Source organism: Panthera uncia, chromosome B1 (assembly GCF_023721935.1).
Source record: "Panthera uncia isolate 11264 chromosome B1, Puncia_PCG_1.0, whole genome shotgun sequence".
Classification (NCBI taxonomy): Eukaryota; Metazoa; Chordata; class Mammalia; order Carnivora; family Felidae; genus Panthera; species Panthera uncia.
Window position 1 is genome coordinate 32,553,268 of NC_064811.1, and position 22,824 is coordinate 32,576,091.

The following is a 22,824-nucleotide window of genomic DNA, read 5'->3' on the forward strand; positions in this document are numbered from 1 at the left end:
CTCTTAATTAAAAAAAATAATAACATGAAATAATGTATAGGAGACCTGTGGAGCACTTGATGGTAAAATGCAAAGATGACAATTTCTTAAGTTGGTAGAAAAATTATCATATTACATACACCGTTTCCTAGAACTTTTGGAAAGATACCCCATTGCATGCCTTCTTCCAAATATCCTGTCTACTAAAGGATATTAGATCATGATGAATCAACTATATAGTGTTAAGGGGGAGTGTGTGTAAGGGGGTTAAAAAAAAAAAAAGAAACATTCAGGTTGACACACACACATACAAAAAGTGAAGAGAGTAGTTAACTCTCAGACCCAAATATACTTTGGGATAGGAAAGGACTAAAGTGAAGATGGTTTCAACAGGTTCTAGTCAAGATGCAATAACTGGGATAGAATTTACCTTCCTACCTGAAACAACTAAAAAACTGAACAAAATATATGAAACAACAGTTTTCAGACATTGAACATCATGCACATGTTTCTGAGAGAGGTTGACAATTTTCCCAGCTTATTGACTGGTAAGTTTCCAGTGTGGGTAGGGAAGATCCTGACAGAGACTAGTGGTTTTCCTGAGTCCGGAAAGACTAGAGTTTGCAGGGGAAAGACTAGAATATCAGAGGGGAGAGACCTATTCAAAAAGCAGGTTTGTAAAGGGTATCCCCTGAATCTTCAAATACTTAAAGACCAGGACTTGCATGTGAAGAAATTTCTTCAGTTTAGGGAAGATACTACCTGAAAGGAGGGAGCAGAGTGAAGAATCCTTGGAACTTACAAAGATCTTAGAATAGTGCATTTTCCAATCACAATAGAAAAATCTCACAGTTCACAGAGCATCTCGTAGTCAGAAGGCTAAACCTACATATCCAAGCCTCAGTAAGTCTCAAGCACAAGAAGAAAGAAAACTTCACGATGGTACATCATAATCAAATTGCTTGAAACCAGTAATAAAGGTAAAATCTTAAAAGTGGGTAGAGAAAAAAAGATACATTGTGTAGAGAGGGACAAAGATTAAAAATGAAAAAACTTCTCATTAGAAACAATGAAAACCAGAAAAAGATGGAGCAACATCTTAAAAGTACTGAAAGAGAGAAAAAAAAAGAAAAAAGCCTATCAACTTAGAACTCTTACCATGAAATAACTTTCAAAAATGAAAGTGGAATAAAGATATTCAGACACATAAAAACTGAAAGAATTCTATCAGCACCAGACCTGAACTATAGAACATGTTAAAGGAAGTCCTTCAGACTGAAGAAAAATAATAGCACACAGAAATCTGCATCAACACAAAGAAATGAGGAGCACCAGACAAATGGTAAATGTGTCAGTAAATACAAATCAATGAGCTTCTCTTTCAAAAGGCAAGTCTTTTACTCATACCTCATTGTGAATTAAGTAGATAGATAATGAGGTCAACAATAAACTTAGATCTTTAGGTTCAGGAAATAAAAATATTAATGGATCAAAGAAAGGTGTGTGTATGTACAAGTAATTGTGAGAGGAAAGAAGTGTAAGGGCAGAGTGCGAAATGGACTTAAGGGGATATTTAAGGTCAATAAGATGGGCAGACTGATGGCAGTTTTAGGAGTTTTTAAATTTTGTTGATTTTAATTTTAAAAGAAAAAGTTGCGAAAATGTGACAGGATGCACAAAATGGCCAAAAATTATTCTCATCTCTGTATTCATATGCCTTTAAAATGTTGTTCCTCCCATGAAGATATGGAGTCTAACCAACCTTTGTGTCTGGGCTTGATTATGTGCTTTGTTTGGCCAATAAAATGTAAGTAAACATAAAGTGAGTAGAGGTTTAAAAAGTGCTTGTGAGGTAAATCATGCTTTTTCTTGCTACTTTTGAAACCTAGTCAGCATTTGAAAAGTCCTGGGCTACCTTGCTGGATGATAAGAAGATGAGAGAGACACATGACCTAGTTGTCCTATTTCTCAGCCAACTGCCAGACGTCTTGCCAACTGACTGCAAATACATAAGTGAGACCACCCCAAACCAAAAAGAATTGCCAAGCAGAATCATGAGCTAAATAAGATGGGGGCTATTTTAAGCTACCAAGTTTTGGGCTGTTATGCAGCAAAAGCTAACTAACACAAAAGGTAAAGTTTATATATTTTACCATTTATTTACAGGCCTTCAGTTAGTTGCCACAGGAAGCTTTTTTCTCATGCAGTCTCTTTATAAACGTCTATTTCTATACCATTCCAGTCCAGTCCTTTCCTGTTTATTCCAGGTTAAATTCTATTCCTACCATTCTATCTAAGGAAATACAAAACATGATAGTATTCATAAAAAACTACAGAAAACCCTAGAAATGTGCTGTCCAATATGGAAGCCATTAAATAGTAGCCACTTGGCTATTAAACACTTGTAGTATGAACAGAACCACATATTGAAACAATAATGCTTTTGGAGGGGCGTTTAGGTGGCTCAGTTGGTTAAGCATCCAACTTGGGCTCAGGTCATGATCTTGCAGCTCATGAGGTAGAGCCCTGTGCTGGGCTCTTGTGCTGACAGCTGACAGCCTGGAGCCCGCTTCAGATTCTGTGTCTCCCTCTCTCTCTGCCCCTCCCCTGCTTTCTCTCTCTCTCTCTCTCTCTCTCAAGAATAAATAATAAACATTAAAAAAAATTTTTTTTAAATAATGCTTTTGGATATTGTGGGATAAAGTATATTATCAAAATAAATTTTACTTGATTCTTTCTATCTTTCTAAATGTGGTTCCTAGAAAATTTTAAATTTAGGGTGCCTGGGTGGCTCAATTGGTTAAGCATCCAACTCTTGATTTAGGCTCAGGTCATGATCCCATGGTTCATCAGTCTGAGCCCTGCATCAGGCTCCAAACTGACAGTGCAGAGCCTGCTTGAGATTTTCTCTCTCTCTCTCTGCCCCTTCCCCACTTGTGCACATGTTCTCTCTTTCTCAATAAACTTTATAAAAAATTTTTAAAATTTATGTGAGATATGTTTGTATATAGTGCAATGCTATAAAACGTATCTCAGAAAAATGCTTGGTTTACTGTACAAAAAAACAGAACAACAAAACACAACACTGGACTGAAATCAAGAGCTTGGGCTGTCCTGTTCAGTGATGTGTCCTTGGGCAAGCTACCACACTCCTTTCCGGGTGCATTACGGTCCCTACTTATATAAAGAGCAATGCTTAAGATTTTTTTCTAGCTCAAAAATGGGAGTCAGTGTGCTTCCACTGAAGTACCATGATTTCCAGCACTCACTAATGGTACTTAAATACTTATAATTTCCACCTCATAACTTAGTACTTCATTATATAAGGTCTCACACCATTTGCTTTATAAGATTCAACCAATATAACTGATACTATAATTTCAAATGGTAGTATGAGAGCAAAGGCAGCTTTCAGACAACAGATCTTATTTTCCTCTTCATTTCAAGTCTTCTAAGGAAAACAGCTTGTTAAAAATCTAAAAGATCTTAGTTACAGGCACAGTACACAGTACACAGTACTCCAATATATGCACAGCAAGAAAAAAGACAAACAAATGCTTAAAAAATAACTTACTTGATCACTGAGAAGAGAGTCCTAAAAAGCTGAATAAAAATTTCATTGCAATCTTCCAATTCGAAGCAGATGTTATATGATTTAACCCAAGCTAAGTTCTTAAATAAATAAATAAATGATTATTTACACATGCACAGAATAATTACACAAAAGCAAACTCATTACCAAAATTTCATTTTCAGAATTACAAATGTATATTAAAGCTTATGAAGATCCAACTATGCAAAATTAAAGTTGCTAAACTTTAGTTCTTCATATACTGTGACCTTTAAAAGACCTCTATCTGTTAGCATTATCCTTTAACTGAAAAATACTAAACTGTTAGATATTAGTAGACATATATACATACTATATATAAGGAACAGTGAAAATTAATTCAACTTAATCCCTCTTCAGATTAGAAGAGAATAAAAATAGAAAAATGAAAACAGAGTTTCAAATAGAACAGATTTTCCAGCAGAATATACTTCATCTTAAAAAAGATATTTTATTAAAGGGGATTTGTATAAAACAAAAAAAATTCATTTTACACAAGAAAGTTACTAAAAGGAATTTATTACACGAATAGCATGATATTTATTAAAATTTTTTTTTACCTCTAATAAATAAAAGTATCTATTAAACTGTGGACTCTTTGTATCCTCCAAACCTTTTAATTGTCTGGTAATAAACAAAAATATGTCCTGTTAAAACAAAATGATAAAATACATTAGTTTAGATACAAATACTTAATACTCTTTCTTTCACAATACACTAATAATAATCTGTATATATATTCTCTATTACATATTATAAAACACAATTCTCCTTTAGCTGAATGACTTGAGTGAGACTGGTTTAGTCCATTATTCCAAATAATGCGAACAGAGCAAATCATATAAAATTATATCCTTTAGAAATGATTAAAAAAAAAAAAAGTTTACTATTGCCATAAATCTTTAGGCTTTCTCATTCTAGGAGAAACATAAGTTCTGTATCTTATTACCCTTTCTTCGACTACAGAACTTCTACTTACTATCTTCATCTTGCATTATGCCAAACAACCATCTTCATTTTAAGAATCTGCACAAGAGTCTTTCCATTACTATTTCCTACATGTAAATAGTGATTTTTAATATCTAGCTTGAATCTGTTGTGCAACTACAAATTTGTGTGGAACAAAAATAATAACAGACTGGTTTAAAGGTTGTACTTTTCATGACAATAGTGTGCCATTTCTTAATAAGCTTTCTTTAGAAGTTTTAACCCAAAATAGAATCAATATGCAAAAAACTGACTTGAGGACTATTAAAAAGAAAGCAGCTCAAAGTATTAAAATTTGCCAAGAATAAAATTATTCAGAATATGAAGTGAGCTCAAGAGGAACTGAAAAGAATTCCTCAAACATTCCAAACAAAGGCAGAAATCTCCAAGATGAGCATAATGTAATTTTGCATGTAACTTGCAGGGGGAAATCATCATTTGAATATGTAAATTCTGTTACACTACTGTTTTAAAAGTGTCATTAATCCACTATTTATCCCTACAATTCAGCCATCTGGGCTTTGTGATGGGTTATCATGAAGGTTACAGATGAGGAGACAGGGACTAGTTTTGATCTAAACCCTAAATGCCTCATAAAAATACCATTTTTGTGGATATACAAAGAATTTTAATTGAATGAATAATTTGTTTTACAATTTATGATATAATCTTATGATGATAGGTGAATAATAATAAAAACTATGTCCCTAAAGGTAACCTAAACTAGAAAAGTAAACTAATTCTGTAAAGACTATATTTACCTTAAGTTTATCGTGGGAAGTATACGGAGCTTCTGGGGCATAGATTCGAAAGATGTCAGCCAAACAACATGCTACAAGGAGACGCACATCTTTATTGGGATTCCTGAGGAAAAATTCAGATGCAAGATGCAAGGCTAGTGGGAGATACTGCTGTTTTTCGTCTTCTGAGTCCTGATCCATATCCATAAAAGTTTTTACTACCATCTGAAAAAATGTATGAAAGGAAAAAAAAATACTCAACTCCTAATATTTAGAAATTAGTAGAGGATATATATTTTTTAAAACTCATGTCCATTACAACACAAACTAGTAATCACTATCAGAGGATTCATAATCAAGTGTAGTATGGACACTTTAACAATATTCTTCCAATCCTTGAGCCTGGATTCTTCGTGAGAGTCATTTAAGACTGTTATCATTTTACACCTACCCCAGGTAAAAAGTTCTTAGCTTCATATGAACAGCCAGATTCATATGATATCTTGTAACATCATCAATTATGTTTCTTTTATATTTTATTATAAAAGCTGTCTTGACTTAGGCTCTTTTATTTTTAAGTATTTAAAAAAAATTATTTATTTATTCTTGGGGGTGAGGGAGGGAGCAACACATGAGCAGGAGACGGACAGAGAGAGAGGGACAAAGAGAAAAAGAGAATCACAAGCAGGCTCCACACTGTGAGCATGGAGGCCCATGCAGGACTCGAACTTAGAATCACAAGATCATGACCTGAGCAGAAATCAAGAGTCAGATGCTTAACTGACTGAGCCACCCAGGCACCCCACCCCCTTTTTTTTAAGTTTATTTATTTGAGAAAGAGAGAGAGATCATGTGTGTGCTTGTGTGCAAGCAGGGGAGGGTAAAGGGAGAGAATCCAAAGCAGGTTCTGCACTCTCAGCATAGAGCCTGATGCAATGCTGAAGTCTCACAAATTGGGAGATCATGACCTGAGCCAAAATCAGTGTTGGAGAGGATGTGAGAAATAGGGGACCCTCATGCACTGTTGGTGGGAATAAATTGGTGCAGCCACTGTGGAAAAGTGTTGAGGTTCCTCAAGAAATTAAAAATAGAAACCATACACCCCAGTAATTCCATTTCTGGTTATTTACCTGAAGAAAATAAGAACACTAATCAGGAAAGATATATGCACCCTGATGTTTACTGCACCATTATTTACAATAGCCAGGATATGGAGGCAACCTAAATGTCCACCAACAGATAAATGGATAAAGGTGATACATACACACACAAGAGAGTATTACTCAGCCATAAAAAAAGAATGAAATCTTGCTATTCATGACACAGATGAGCCTACAGGGTACTATACTAAGTGAAATAAATCATACAGAAGATGACATTATCATATGTATTGAATTTTATCATTTTTTCTGCACCTACATATTTTCCTAATTCTGTGAAAGTAAATCCCACTGACTAGTCTTCTAATTTTATTTTTTTATTTTATTAATTTTTTTTTTTTAACGTTTATTTATTTTTGAGACAGAGAAAGACAGAGCATGAACAGGGGAGGGTCAGAGAGAGAAGGAGACACAGAATCTGAAACAGGCTCCAGGCTCTGAGCGGTCAGCACAGAGCCCGATGCGGGGCTCGAAATCACGGACTGTGAGATCGTGACCTGAGCCGAAGCCGGACGCTTAACCGACTGATCCACCCAGGCGCCTCTAGTCTTCTAATTTTAATCCAAGTTTCTATTCCTAAAATCTAATTTTAGTCCAAGCTTCCATTTTAAAATAAAGCCAACTAGGTCATAGCATTTGTACACTTCTAGATTTGAGATGCTATTATTTCAATTTTTGCATTTCTATTCATGAAAGAAACTGACCTATAACTTTAAGACAACTTGTCCATTTTAGCAATGAGGTTGTACTGGCTTAAAACAAATAGAGAAGTGATCTCTTCTACCATGGAAAGTTTGTAGTAAGACTGGTTTTATCTTTCTTCCTTAAATATTTAGTGAAGTTCAACTCATCAAAGAAGGAATCATAAAGGAATTTAGAAAATACTCTGAACTGAATGACAATGAAAATATAAATTATCAATACTTGTAGGATGCAATTAAAGCTGTATTTATGGGAAATTTATAGCCATAAAAGTATACATCAGAAGAATGAAAAATCAGTGATCTACATGTCCATCTCAAGCAGTTAGAAAAATACCAAGTTAAATAAAAAGGTAGAATCACAAGAGGAAAAATTAAGGACACCAATGAATTGGAAAACAAACATACAAAAGAGAAAAACCAAATAATGCCAAATGTTGACTGTTGAAAAGACTGATAGAATTGACTTGCCTCTACAGGAATAAATCGAGGAGAGAGAGAGAAGTCACAAATTACCAGTATTAGGAATGAAAAAGAGGACATATTACCCATTCTAATAATAATAATACATGGTGGGGGGGTTGTCACATGAAATACACTATCTGAATAATCCTCTTTTTAAGTTTTATCTTTGAGACACAGAGAAAGTACATGCATGGAGGAGGAAGGGTGGGTGAGGGGTGGGGTGGGGTGGGGAGGTATACTGGGGAATCCCAAGTAGGCTACTTGGGTGAACTGTGAGATCACGATCTGAGCCAAAATCATGAGTTGGACACTCAACTGACTGAGCCACCCAGGTGCCCCTTGTGGGGAGGTTTTTAATTTCAAATTCAGTTTCTTTACACAGAAACAGGACTATTCAGGGGCGCTCGGGTGGCTCAGCCACTTAAGTGTCGAACTTCAGGGTCTGACTTCAGCTCAAGTCACAATCTCATGATTCATGAGTTTGAGCCCCGCATTGGGCTCTGTGACAGCGCAGAGCATGCTTTGGATCCTCTGTCCCCCTCTCTCTCCGCCCCTTCCCCACTTGTGCTCTCTCTCTCAAAAATAAATAAACATTAAAAAAAAAAAAAAAGAGGTCGCCAGTAAATCAATGTCTCACTCACAAGGTTGATGACTCCTTCAAAGCTAATTCAGCCAAACTTTGAAGTCATTTAGAAATATCTTACTAAGTATTCTGAAGCAATCTGAGCAAATTCAGTTGCAGGTGAGAGTTAAAGTAAAAAAGGCAAACTGTACTCCTAAATGCCATAACTAAAGAGTTTTATATTTTATTATACATGAAATGGGAGTCATCAAAAAATATATGTCAGGAGAAAAGTATATGTATTTGTCATCTACTGCTATGTGACAAAATACCCCCAAACTCCATGCCTTAAAACAACAAACATTTATTTGTCACACAGTTTCTGTGGAGGCAGAATCGGAGAGTGACTTAGCCAGGTGGTTTTGCTTGAACTCTCACATGAAACTGTAGTCCATCAAGGCTACAATCATCTGAAGGCCTGACAAACCTAGAGGATTTGTTTTGAAGGCAGATCATTCACATGGTTGGTAAGTGGGTACTGGCTTTGGGCAAAAGGCATCAGTTCTTCTCTATAGGGGCTCTCTGGACAGGTGCTTGAGTGTCCTCATGGAATGGCAGCTAGCTTTCTCCCAGTAGTGACCCAAGAATGCAAGCTGTAGACGGCAATCTTTTTTTTTGTTTTTTAATATTTATTCATTTTTGAGAGACAGAGCACAAGTGGGGGAGGGGCAGAGAGAGAGGGAGACCTAGAATCTGAAGCAGGCTCCATGCTCTGAGCCGTCAGCACAGCAGCTAATATGCAGGGCTAAAACCCATGAACCGGGAGATCATGACCTGAGCTGAAGTCGGATGCCCAACCAACAGAGCCACCCAGGCGCCCCATAAATGGCAATCTTTTATGACCTACCCTCACAAAGCATATACTTTCATTTCCACAATAGCTTATTAATTACTCAGGAGAGTCCTATTCAGCTGGAATATAAGGAAAGGAAGATCATTCAGGGCCATCTTGGAGGCTACCTACCATAGTATGTCTCCTAATATTTTCATCTTGTTTGGTCCTCTCTCACAAAGACTCTGGGTTTGAGCTCACGACTTACTTTGACCAACAGGACATTAGCAAAGATAAAGCAAGGAGAGGCCTGATAACCACTTGCACACCGGGGCTGGAATGCTTCCTGCTGGAACCTAGCAGCCACACTTAAGAAAACCAGACTATCCAAAAAAGAAGAGACCACGCGTACAAACCTGGAAGATGAGACAACACACAAAGAGGCAGACTATGTGGAGAACTCAGAGCTCTAGCTGAGCTCCCAGCTAAATTTAGCTTGTAAGAGTAACCCCAGCTGATACCACCTGGAGTAGTCAAATCACAGAACTGTGAGAAACAATAATTTTAACCCACTAGGTTTTTACACAACAAAAATTAACTGAAACCGCATCCATTCTGCAGTTTTTTTTTTTTAATTTTTTTTTAACGTTTTATTTTATTTTTGAGACAGAGAGAGACAGAGCATGAACGGGGGAGGAGCAGAGAGAGAGGGAAACACAGAATCTGAAACAGGCTCCAGGCTCTGAGCTGTCAGCACAGAGCCCGACGCGGGGCTCGAACTCACAGACCGTGAGATCATGACCTGAGCTGAAGTCGGACGCTTAACCAACCAAGCCACCCAGGCGCCCCCATTCTGCAGTTTTTTAAATATGCCTTTCTGTACTGCAGAGGCAGGAAAGCTAAAAACTATATATCCTAGGTTCCCTTACAATGGGGTTACAGTTGTAATTTTGGTTTAGCCAATCACAAGTACTTATTCATGATTTTGTAAGTGGAAGTGTGGAAGAAGTTGTATTACTATTGCTTCTACTATTATCTCTATGTAGATATAGATATATATTTTTTGGCTGGCAACTGTGAAGTAAAGACATTTTGTGGTGTAGAGTAGCAGCAGTAGCATTAAGCTTTGAAGAGACAACAAGGATGCATCCATTTTGTGCTGGTACTGAACTATTAGGTGTGTGAGGCTCTAGAGCAATCATTATGGCAAAGATTTACTTATGACAATATTTCCTAGAAGTAGGTACTATTATCATCTAAGTTTATGGATAAGGTAGGTTGTGCACTCTGGATCACAAAGTCCCAGAACAAGATCAATACCAGCACAGAAGGAAGGGAGAGAAGAAAATAAAGAAACTATTAGAGTGCATCACATATGATAAGGTTATTATTTAGTTCAAATCTGGTTTCAGATTAATATCACATACATGGCTGTTTGAACTGGAGAGCACAATATAAAGTATTTCTTAACATGGGTTGTAGTAAAAAGTATTTTTTGAAAGCTATGATAATGCTTATTACTTCCTTGCCAATATATTACATCCTATTTGGACTGACATATAATTTAACTTTTTTAAAAAAAAGTTTTTATTTATTTTTGAGAGAGAGAGTGCGTGCGCATGCACATGCGTGGGTGCATGAGGGGGGAAGGGACAGAAAGAGAGAGGGAGACACAGAATCCGAAGCAGGCTCCAGGCTCTGAGCTGTCAGCACAGAGCCCAACACAGAGCCCAAACCCACAAACTGCAAGATCGTGACCTGAGCCAAAGTCGGACACTTAAGCGACTGAGCCACCCAGGCATCCCACGTATGATTTAACTTATATGAAATATCCAGAGTAGTCAAATTCACAGAGACAGAAAGTAGAACAGTGATCATCAGTGATTAGAGGGAGGAGGGAATGAGGACTTAGTGTTTAATGGGTACAGAGTTTCCGTTAGGGATAATGAGAAAGTTCTGGAGATGGATGGTGCTGATAGTTGCATAACAATGTGAATGTACTTGATGCCAGTCAACTGTTATAAAAAATGGTTAAAATGGGAAATTTTATATTATGTATATTTTGCCACAATTTAAAAAATCGGTACAAATGACTTCTAAAACTGGAGAAATATTTTTCTTACTTACATGTTAATTAATGTAACAACCAAGCGAAATAAACACAAATATATCAAAATACGAGTTAAGAATATAAAGTTCTAGATGAAGTAATAACAGTGTAATAAAAAAAAAAAAAACAAACAGAAACACAAAAGAACATTTGGTCCTTAGGAATAGCTAGTTAAGTCTTCAAGAGAGGAATGCTATCATATACACTGTCATTAAATATAGACAACTACAGCATGAATGACCTAACCTGGCAAAAACACAGATGTGGATGACCGAACATCACTGTCCAGATGAGCCCAAATACAAACATCAAGAATGGCATCTTAAAGAACTGAATGTAGTGTTTTTGTTATAAATGGCTTTGTGCTCATATAGGGCATGGGAGTAGGGAGAGAGGAAAAGAGGAGTAAAAATGGAAAAAGTTAACATCTGGAGAACAAAGAAGGCTCTTTTTACGGTTCTTGCTGCTTTCCCAAGTCTGAAGTTTTATCAAAATAAAAAACTAAAATTAAGAAAGAATATTTACCATAAAATACAGGACAAACACACATATACTAATAGTTGAAAGTTTCACCAAACAAGACTTGTCTGAAAAAAAGTTTCTGATTTTAATAGAACATATTTATCATTGCATTATTAGCTTGACATAGAAATGTCAGATATGGAAATATAATTACATTTACAAAGTATTCTAATTCTAATTCTACTTTTAAAACTAAAAAATAGGGGCCTCTGGGTGGCTCAATTGGTTAAGTCTCTGACTTCAGCTCAGGTCATGATTTCACAATTCGTGAATTAGAGCCCCATGTCAGGCTCAGTGCTGACATCTCAGAGCCTGGAGCCTGCTTCAGACTCTGTGTCTCCTTCTCTCTCTGCCCTTCCCCCACCCTCTCAAAAATAAACATTAAAAAAACTTTAAAAAATAAATTGCACGCTTCTTTCACCTAAATTTTGTTAGGAAAATAATTTTTGTCTGTTAACAGCTATATCCTTACTGATTAGAACAGTGACTGGCACAAAGTGGGCATACACTTTTTTTTTAAAGAATATTAAAATTCATGAAATGAAGGCACCCCTCAGATTTCCTCTAACCTAATCACCTAAACAGCTACCCTAATCACCTTTTAGATAATATGTAAGATTTCAGAAATTTCAACCAAGCCTGGGTGGCTTAGTTGGTTGGGCATCCAACTCTTGATTTAGGTTCAGGTCATGATCTCCCAGTTTGAGATCCAGTCCCACATCAGGTTCTGTGCTGACAACACAGAGCCTCCTTGGGATTCTCTCCCTCCCTGCCCCTCCCCTGCTCATGCTCACGCGCTCTCTCAGAAATAAACATTAAAAAAAAAAAATTCAACTCCATTTAAAAATAAGGGAAGGGAGCAGCGCCTGGGCGGCTCAATCAGTTAAGCCTCAGACTCTTCATTTCAGCCCAGGTCATGATCTCCTAGTTCATGGGTTTGAGCCCCACATTGGGCTCCACACTGACAGTGCAGAGCCTGCTTGAATTCTTTCTCTGACCCTCCCATACTCATGTTCCCTCTCTCTCTAAATAAACAAATAAACTTAAAAAAAAAAAAAAAAAAACAAGGGAGGGGAAGAAGTGGGAGAAGGGGAGAGGAAGACATACAGAGAGAGAAATGGAAAACTAGAGATATTAACTGAAGAAATGAGTTAATGGTAGGTCTAGTACTAAAAACTAAAACCTCCATCTCAGGATTACTAATCTAATATCTTCCTGAACACCATTTTAACTCTCACATGCCAGGGTTTTAAGTTCTCAAAATTTTCTTCACTTTACTTTTATTATTCTCTTTCCTCACTAGGACTTTTAAATTCTGCAATGGCAATAAAATGTATTCATTTGTGTAGTCCAGAATCTATAAAACTGTACTGATACATAGCACTCTACTTGTTGAATTATGAATGTAACAACTAGTTCAGACAATCTCTAATGTATGCTAATCTTTAAACAACAGCAAAAAAAATCCACCTTTCAGAGGTGAAAACGTATACACATGGTAATTAAATAAACATAATTTTTATACTAAAATGGTGGCTCATTCACTGAGTATATACATGGACCACCAGATCAGAATGAGCACTGAGCTGTTTGCCAATATGTATCCCTTTTCCAGTTTCATGTGATTATTTAAACATAAATCTTTCTATCCAATATACAGCTGAGGTGAAACCTGAAAGAGCAAGTGAGGCAGGAACACAGTTAATGCATAAACCATTAGAACTACAAAAATAAGTCTATCTAATGCATGTTCTAATTTTGGAGTTCAACAGATTAGAGCAGCCTTTGGGCCTAAAGCTCAAAGTTCAAGTGACATAGTGACCAAACTTATCAATTATTGTCTTTTCATTGCACATAGATTCTAAATCTCCTTCAAGAAAACTTCAATATTCTTTTTTTTTAATTTTTTAAAATGTTTATTATTTATTTTTTGTAAGAGAGACAGAGCACGAGCAGAGTAGGGGCAGAGAGAAAGAGGGAGACACAGAATCTGAAGCAGGCTCCAGGCTTCGAACTGTCAGCACAGAGTCCAACGCGGGGCTCAAACTCACAAACCATGAGATCATGACCTGAGCCAAAGTCAAACACTTAACCAACCAAGCCACCCAGGTGCCCCAAAAACTTCCGTATTCTTAAGAGCCCCAACTAGTTATCTCAAAAGTGAGTTACTTTCGGGGCACCTGGGTGGCTCGGTTGAATGCCCCAAATAAACATTAAAAAAAAAAAGTGAGTTACTTTCACACTGAATACAGTTTATAAAACTTACATTTCGTCTTATACCCTTCTTACATCATACCCTATTTTAGTCTAATTCTCAAAACCAAACTCAGTGCTTCTAAGTTGTTCTTAAAATATCTATTTTAATGCTACCACAATTCAAACCATGGTTCCCACCAACCAACATCTTACGACATTTTAAAACATAACTCATACTTTTATCTTACTTTTATGCATGTATATATACCTGTATGTATACATATGTATATACAGATGGTATGTGTATTTATGTGTACATGTACACATATGTATATGAATATACTTGTAAATATAAAGTGTATATTGATTTCAACTCTTCATTGTAGTCAAACTAGGATTGTTTATTATCTTCCAAAAACATCCTGAGCATCTTTATGGCTTTGCACAGAAATAAGAGCTCAGAGAGCTCAACACTTAGTAAAGAAATATATGCATATATCTTTGAACTGCTTCTACCCCTAACCATACTCCTCACCTCAAAATACACTCTTGATTAAAATATTACCTGCTCTTCAAGTTTCTGCCCAAATTCTACTTCCTCTTCTTGAAGCCCAATTTGACTACCCTAGTCTGAAAGGATCACTGACTCCTTTGAATTGTAAACACTTTATCAGTTACAAAGCATCACCTTGCTTACAGCGTAGCGTCACCTTGCAATGGTTATTAATGTAAAAACTATGAATCCTCAAAACGATTTTGATCTAAGGTCTAGGGGCCGCATTGTGCGTATTCTACACAGGTCCTATAAAGTAAGATATAAATGTGTAATGTTTTCTGAAGGAATGAAACATACTAGAATAATCTTGATGTGCTCTACACTTTAGTGGTCGACCAAGTCTGAGAATGGAAATCTCTCTGAAATTCTGATTTGTCATTAACTGTGCAATCAATATACATTTCAAGACTAAGGGCTAATATTAAGATAAAACCAAAAAATAAAAATAGAACTACCATATGATTCAGCAATTCTACTTTTTTTTTTTTTTAATTTTTTTTTTCAACGTTTTTTATTTATTTTTGGGACAGAGAGAGACAGAGCATGAACGGGGGAGGGGCAGAGAGAGAGGGAGACACAGAATCAGAAACAGGCTCCAGGCTCCGAGCCATCAGCCCAGAGCCTGACGCGGGGCTCGAACTCACGGACCGCGAGATCGTGACCTGGCTGAAGTCGGACGCTTAACCGACTGCGCCACCCAGGCGCCCCTCAGCAATTCTACTTTTGAGTATTTACCTGAAGAAAACAAAAACACTAACTTGAACAAATATCTACACCCTCACATTCATTGACGCATTATTTACAACTCCCAAGATATGGAAACAACTTAAGTGTCCATAGAAGAATGAATAAAGAAATTGTGTTTTACGCACACGCACACACACACACACACACACACTCACAATGGAATATTATTCAGCTACAAAAAATAATGAAATCTTGCCATTTGCACCAACGTGGATGAACCTCAAGGGTGTTATGCTAAGTGAAATAAGTCTGAGAAAGACAAATACCATATGATCTCTCTTTTATGTGGGATCTTAACAAAACAAAAACAAAAACAAAAACAAAACACCAAGCTCACAGACACAGAGAACAAACTGGTGGTTGCCAGAGGTAGGGGGTGGGAGAAATGGGTGAAGGGTTTAACTTTTTAGTTTAAGTAAGTTGAATAATTTATAATTGAAAAAGAAAGAAACCCTGTACCTGGGCAAGAGGGGAAAAAAATCCCACAACAAACAACAACAAAGCACCAATATACCTATTTCATTCAACTTCAACAAATTAACTTATTCTTTGGGAAAAAATTAATTGTCTTACTAGGTTTTGTAGGTTTTAGTAGGTTTGTTTTGTTACTAATATATTTATTTAATGTTAGAGTTAAAAAACATGTATATTTAGGGGCGCCTGGGTGGCTCAGTCAGTTAAGCATCTGACTTTGGCTCCGGTCATGATCTCACAGTTTGTGGGTTCGAGCCCTGCATTAGGCTCTGTGCTGACAGCTTGGAGCCTGGAGCCTGCTTCTGATTCTGTGTTTCCCTCTCTCTCTGCCCCTCCCCTGCTCACGCTGTCTCTCTTTCTCTCAAAAATAAATGTAAAAAAAAAAAAAAAAAATTAAAAAAAAAAACATGTATATTTGAGAGAGAGAGAGAGAGAGAGAGAGAGAGCGAGCGAGTGAGCATGAGCAGGGGAGGGACAGAGAGAAAAGGAGAGAGAGAATCCCAAGCAGGTTCTGCGCTGTCCCAACTATGAGATCATGACCTAAGTCGAAATCAAAAGTGAGACACTCAACCAGCTGAGCCACCCTTGCGCCCCAATGTTAGCATTTTTTAATGAGATAAGGTTATCCTCTCATACCTAAATTGTGTGGCATAGAAAAGTTAGATGCTACACCTACCACTATCCTCTTCCTGAACTCCAAACCCAAATCTATTCTAAAGGTCCATTTTATCAGTCCCAAACCATTTAATAAGCATATACTACAAAACTACAAATGATTCCTGCAAGTTTCTAAATTAGAGGGCATGTTTTAAGGTAACCTAGTACTCCTAGGATTCTAAAAATAACCTGGACACTGACTCTAACACAGGCAGTCATCACAGAAGCTATTTTAGCTTCAAGGGAAATTCATAAGGTCCTAAAATATGAGTAGCCTTAAAGCCTGAGAGTCTCATACTGAGGCTTCAGAGGTGACTTTCGTTTTAACATAATCTTAGAGGGGCCCCAGGTGGCTCAGTTGATTATGCATCCAGTTTCAGCTCAGGTCAAGATCTCACGGTTTTGGGAGTTTGAGCCCGCATCCATTCTCTCTTTTTCTCTCTCTCTCTGTCCCTCCCCTGCTCGAGCTGTCTCTCTCTCAAAAATAAATAAAGGGGCACCTGGGTGGCTCAGTCGGCTAAGCGTCAGATTTAAGCTCAGGTCTTGCAGTCTGTGAGTACAAGCCCTGTGTTGGGACTCTTGGCTGACAGCTCAGAGTCTGGAGCCTGTTTCAGATTCTGGGTCTCCCTCTCTCTTTGCCCCTCCCCTGCTCACTCTCTCTCTCAAAAACAAATAAACATTAAAAACAAAACAAAACAAAATTAAAAAAAAAAAACAAAAAAACCATAATCTTAGATGTTCTCTAACTTTGGGGTACTTGTGAGGCTGAAAGGCAAAATGAGTTAAGGCAACATTATACAAACCCATTAATTATTCTACAGTTTGACCTTCATATAATAGAGAAAATTGTCAGTGAAAGCATATTTTTTATAGGTAGAATATCTGTATTAGTATTAACAGCTCTCATTTGAGTTTTTGCTATGTGAAGGCATATTTCATATTTCAAGCTATTTATTTATTTGTTTATTTATTTATTTATTGAGAGGTGGGAGGGGCAGAGAGAGGGACAGAAGACCCGAAACGGGCTCCATGTTGTCAGCCCAGAGCCCAATGTGGAGCTTGAATTCATGAACTGTGAGGTCATGACCTGAGTGGAAATCAAGAGTTGGATGGTAAACCGACTGAGCCACCCAGGTGCCTATCTAGTAACTGAAATGTACTATTAACTCCTCTAATACAATGATTACTTATGGAAGGGCATTAACAGCTCCATTTAACAGATGAGGAAACAGGCTAGGTAACTTGCTCAACAGCATAAAAATTCAAGTCCAGGCAGTATGGCTTATCACTCTCATGTCTCAACCTATATATTATATAGTATAGTATAGCAGGATGAGTGGTTATCCAAAATGGCTACAGAAAAATAAAATACTTACACATAAAGCAAGTATACTATAGAAACTATACTGTTATAGGCTATAAATACTAACTGGTTATGTTCTCAGGCCACCTCAAAAAGCCTACTTTTCTCAGTGTATTTAGGTGAAGACTACAGTAAATAATTTAGATGGGGGCACATGGCAGCTTAATAGAGGTCACTGATGTATTACTTTAACTTCAAGCTTTCTAACTTTCCTTTTCCTAAAGGTGGATTATTTGCCCTACTCTTTAAATGATCAATCATTATTCAAGATCTTTCTACTCAAAAGTGCAATGAAAAGCTGCTGGCTTATCTTAAGGTTAAGTGGATTCGAATTTAGAAGAAAGAAGGAAAAGAAAAATGAGGTTCAAGCAGACAAGTGTATATATGTGGGGAAAAAACAGATGGAATTAATTATGGTACAAGCAGTGAAAGCCAGAGGATAAGCAATAGCAAGTACAGGGAAATTCTCCAGGGGTAAGATGAAAAGGGAACGGTGGGGAAGAGTAGACAGTGGCAGGGAAGCAGAACTGGGCAAAGACTCCTATATCAGTTGCCAAAAAAATACTTCTGCCCAGGAGAACTTGATGATTGCTACTGAAAGGGAAAATCAAAAGCTGGTTCTTTGAAAAGATCAACAAAATGGACAAACCTTTAGCTAGGCTGACCAAGAAAAAAGAGAGAAGACTCAAATAACTGGAATCAGAAATGAAAGAGGGGATATTACTATCAACCTTACTGAAGGTCTTTATAATAAAAGGATATACATATACATTATAATATAAAGGAATACTGTGATGAACTGTATGCTAATAAATTAGACTACTTAGATGCAATGCATAAATTCCTAGAAAAACACAAACTACTCAAGAAAAAAATAGAAAATCTGAATAAATCTTTAACAAATGAAGAGACTGAAATACCAATAAAAAACTACAAAGAAAAGCCCAGGCCCAGGTGGCTTTACTGCTAAATTCTACCAAACATTTAAATAATTAATGCTAATTTCCCCCCAACTCTTCCAAAATATAAAAGATGGTGAAAACACTTCCAACCCATCTTACGAGTTCAGTATTAACCTAACTCCAAAACTAGACAAAGATATCACAAGAAAACTATTAGACCATTATCTTTTTAAAAATACAGGTGCAAAAATCTTCAACAAATACCAGCAAACAAAATCTAGCAACATATAGAAAGAATTATACATTATGATCAAGTGGGATTTATGCCAGGAATACAAGGTTGGTCTAACATTTGAAAATCACTTAATGTAATACATCATATCAATAAAATAAAAAACAAAAATCACATAGTCATCTTAGTAGATGCAGAAAAAATATTTCACAAAATCTAATACCCTTTGATGATAAAAATATTCAAGTAATTAGGAGTTGAAGGGAAATCCCTCAACATGATAAAGGGCATTTACAAAAAACCCACAGCCAATATCATTTTTAGTGGTGGAAAACTGGTTGCTTTTCCACTTAGGAGCAAGGCAAGGATGTCTGCTTCTTACCACTTCTATTTAACATTATTATACTGAAGGTTCTAGACAGGACACAAGGGCAAGATAAAGACATGAAAGTATCCAGATTAGAAATGAAAAAGTATAGTTATCTTTATTCACAGATTACATGATCTTATTTACAAAAATGCCTAAGGAATTCATTAAAACCAATATGAATAAATAAGTCTTACAAAGTTGCAGGATCCAAGGTCAGTAAACAAAACTCAAATTTCTAAATACTTGGGGGAAAAAAACAATCTGAGAATGAAATTAAGAAAATAATTCCACTTACAGTAATACAAATTATATTTAGAATTTAACAAAGGAAATGTAAAACTTAGACTCCGAAAACTACAAAATATTGAAGAAATTAAAGATCTAAATAAATGGAGAAACATCCTATGTTCATAGATGGGAAGACAACCCTAAGATGGCTGCGGTTCCCAAACAGATATGCACATTCAATAACATGCTGACATGCTGATTGTGAAATTCATACGGAGTAGCTAAAATAATGCTGAAGAAGAACAAAGTAGGAAGATTCACATTTCCTAATTTCAAACCTTACTATAAAGCAACAGTAATCATGATGGTATATAAAGTTCTTATCACAAGGGAAATAAAACATTTTAGTATCTACACAGGATGATGGATGTTAACCAAATTTACTGTAGTAATTATTTCACGATATATGTAAATCTAGTTATTATGTGGTACACCTCAAATTTATACAGTGTTGTATATCAATTATATCTCAATAAAACTGGCGGAGGGTGGGAGGCAGTGTGGTACTGGCACAAGGATAGACACACAAATCAATGGAACAGAATTAAGAGTGCAGAAATCAACCCATACATCAATGATCAACTATTTTCAACTAATTTTCTTTTTCTTTTTTTTTCAACGTTTTTTTTTTATTTATTTTTGGGACAGAGAGAGACAGAGCATGAACGGGGGAGGGGCAGAGAGAGAGGGAGACACAGAATCGGAAACAGGCTCCAGGCTCCGAGCCATCAGCCCAGAGCCCGACGCGGGGCTCGAACTCACGGACCGCGAGATCGTGACCTGGCTGAAGTCGGACGCTTAACCGACTGCGCCACCCAGGCGCCCCTAATTTTCAACAATGATATACCAGAGTCATCCAATGGGGAAAGAACAGCCTTTTCAATAAATAGTGCTGGGATAACTGAACATTCACACGCAAAAGAATGAATATGGACAATTACACAATACACAAAAATTAGCAACTCTTTATCAATTTCAATTTTTCAGTACTTTGATAGAAACAGAGCAAGGACCTAAATGTAAGAGCTAATACTATAAATTTCTTAGGAAAAAACAGGCATATATCTTTGTGACAATCATTTTTAGATACAACACCGAAAGTATAAGTGACAAAAGGAAAAAAAAAAAAAAAGATAAATTAGACTTCATCAAGATGAAATATTTGTACTTCAAAGGATTACACAGAACAGGAGAAAATTTCTGCAAATCATATACCTGATAAGGAGCCTATATCCAGAATATATATAAAGCACTCTTATAATTCAGTCATAAAAATGACAAATAACCTAATTTAAAAAAAGGGCATAGAATTTGAACAGGTATCTCTCCAAACAAGATACACAAATGGCTAATAAGCACATGAAAAGATTAATATCATTAGTTACCAGGAAAATGCAAATCAAAACTCACATGAGATACCACTTTAGATAATTACAACTGTTGAAAAGAATGTGGAGAAATTGGAAGTCTCATATACTGGTAAAAATATAAAATGGTACACACACTTTGGAAAAGTTTGTCATCTCCTCAAAATGACCAGTTTCCCCGTAATTCCACTTTTAAAAACAAGATGTATGGCCACACAACGATTTGTACACAAATGTTTATAGCAGCATTATTCCTTTTTAAAAGTTCATTAATTTTGAGAGAGAGAGAGAGAGAGAGAGAGTGAGCGAGCGAGCCCAGGAGGGGCAGAGAGAGAGGGAGAGAGAGAGAGAATCTCAAGCAGGCTCTCCACTGTCAGCATGGAGCCAGATGTGGGGCCTAAACTCACGAACCATGAGATCATGACCTAAGCTGAAACCAAGAGTTGGACACTTAACTGATTGAGCCACCCAGGCCCCCTGTATAGCAGCATTATTCCTAATAGCCAAAAGGTGGAATCACTCCAAATGTCCATCAACTGACAAACAGATAAACAAGATTTGATACAACCATACAACAGATTGTTATTTGGCCATAAAAAGAAATGATATACTGATGCTACAAAATGGGGGAACCTTGAAAACATTGTGCTAAATTAAAGAAACCAGTTGTGACAGACCACATGTTATATGATTCTAATTATATGAAATATCCGGATAGGGGAAATGTACGGAGACAGAAAGTAAATTAGTTACTGCTTAGAGTTGGAGGGGCATAGGAAAGCAACAACTAAAGGATACAAGATTTCTGAGGTGATCAAATTGCTCTAAAACTGACTGTGGTGATGGTTTCACATATATATCTGTAAATATACTAAAACCAGTGATTGTACACTTTAAATGGGCGACTTCTATGTGAATTATATCTCAATAAAGCTGTTAAAAAAAAAAAAAAAGAAAATATGAGGCGCCTGGGTGGCTCAATCGGTTGAGTGTCCAACTTTGGCTCAGGTCATGATCTCGCAATTTGTGAGTTCCAGCCCTGTGTTGGGCTCTGGGCTGACAGCTCAGAGCCTGGAGCCTGCTTCGGATTCTGTGTCTCCTTCTCTCTCTGCCCCTTCCCAACTTGTGCTCTGTGTCTCTCTGTCAAAAATAAGTAAAATATTTTTTTAAAAATTAAAAAAAAAAAAAAGAAAATAGGAGCGCCTGGGGGGCTCAGTCGGTTAAGCATCTGGCCTCAGCGTCATGATCTCGTGTTCTATGAGTTCGAGCCCCACATCGGGCTCTGTGTTGACAGCTCAGAGCCTGGAGCCTGCTTCTGATTCTGTGTCTCCCACTCTCTCTGCCCCTCCCCAATCATGTTCTGCCTCTCTCACTCTTAAAAATGAATAAATGTTTTTAAAAAATTAAAAAAAATATATAGATCAATATAAATGAATTGCAGAGCTCTCCTAAAATCCTCATATTTTTCTACAAAACTATTCTTTTAAATGTTAAATGTATAGTTCCTTTAAGGCAATGAAAAAGATTCAACTGACAAAACTATGATTCATAAACCACCTTCTGACATTAGGAAAGAGAATAACTAGAAGGGAAGACCCATAATTGCCCTAGACCATGTAAGCCAAACAAGCTAACCATGACTTTTCCTATATAATCCCTGGAGACTGACATCTATACCATATATTACTCTTCCCCTAACAAGTTCTTTCGAGAAACTACAAGAGACTGCAAAGGCTCAAAAACAGGACACTTTTCTGCAAGGCAGAGTGCTTTCCTTCTATTAAGAGTAAAAGGCCTAGGGAATTATCAGACAATATTGTAATACCACCAAATTAAAGAGGGGTGGGGAGGGACACATTAGATTATAGTGTGTGTACTATATAGCCCTTTACTATAAATGTGGAGGAGGGAGAAAGAGAAAAGATTCTACTTACATTACTTGTTGAGTATCTGGGATTTAGACATCAATCTTCAGATTCTCAGTTGAGAATTCCCAGACTAAGA

General features: G+C 36.7%; 1 protein-coding gene across 1 annotated transcript in view; it reads right to left on the reverse strand.

Moving 5' to 3' along the window:
- Nucleotides 1-22,824, reverse strand: part of PDS5A (PDS5 cohesin associated factor A) — a 136,580-nt gene that overhangs the window by 85,147 nt on the left and 28,609 nt on the right. Inside the window, exons 3-5 of the mRNA XM_049631903.1 lie at nt 5,338-5,541; nt 4,150-4,236; nt 3,554-3,651 (exon numbers count right to left, since the gene is read on the reverse strand). Coding sequence (XP_049487860.1) covers nt 3,554-3,651; nt 4,150-4,236; nt 5,338-5,541 — 389 coding nt within the window. The remainder of the gene's footprint in view (nt 1-3,553; nt 3,652-4,149; nt 4,237-5,337; nt 5,542-22,824) is intronic.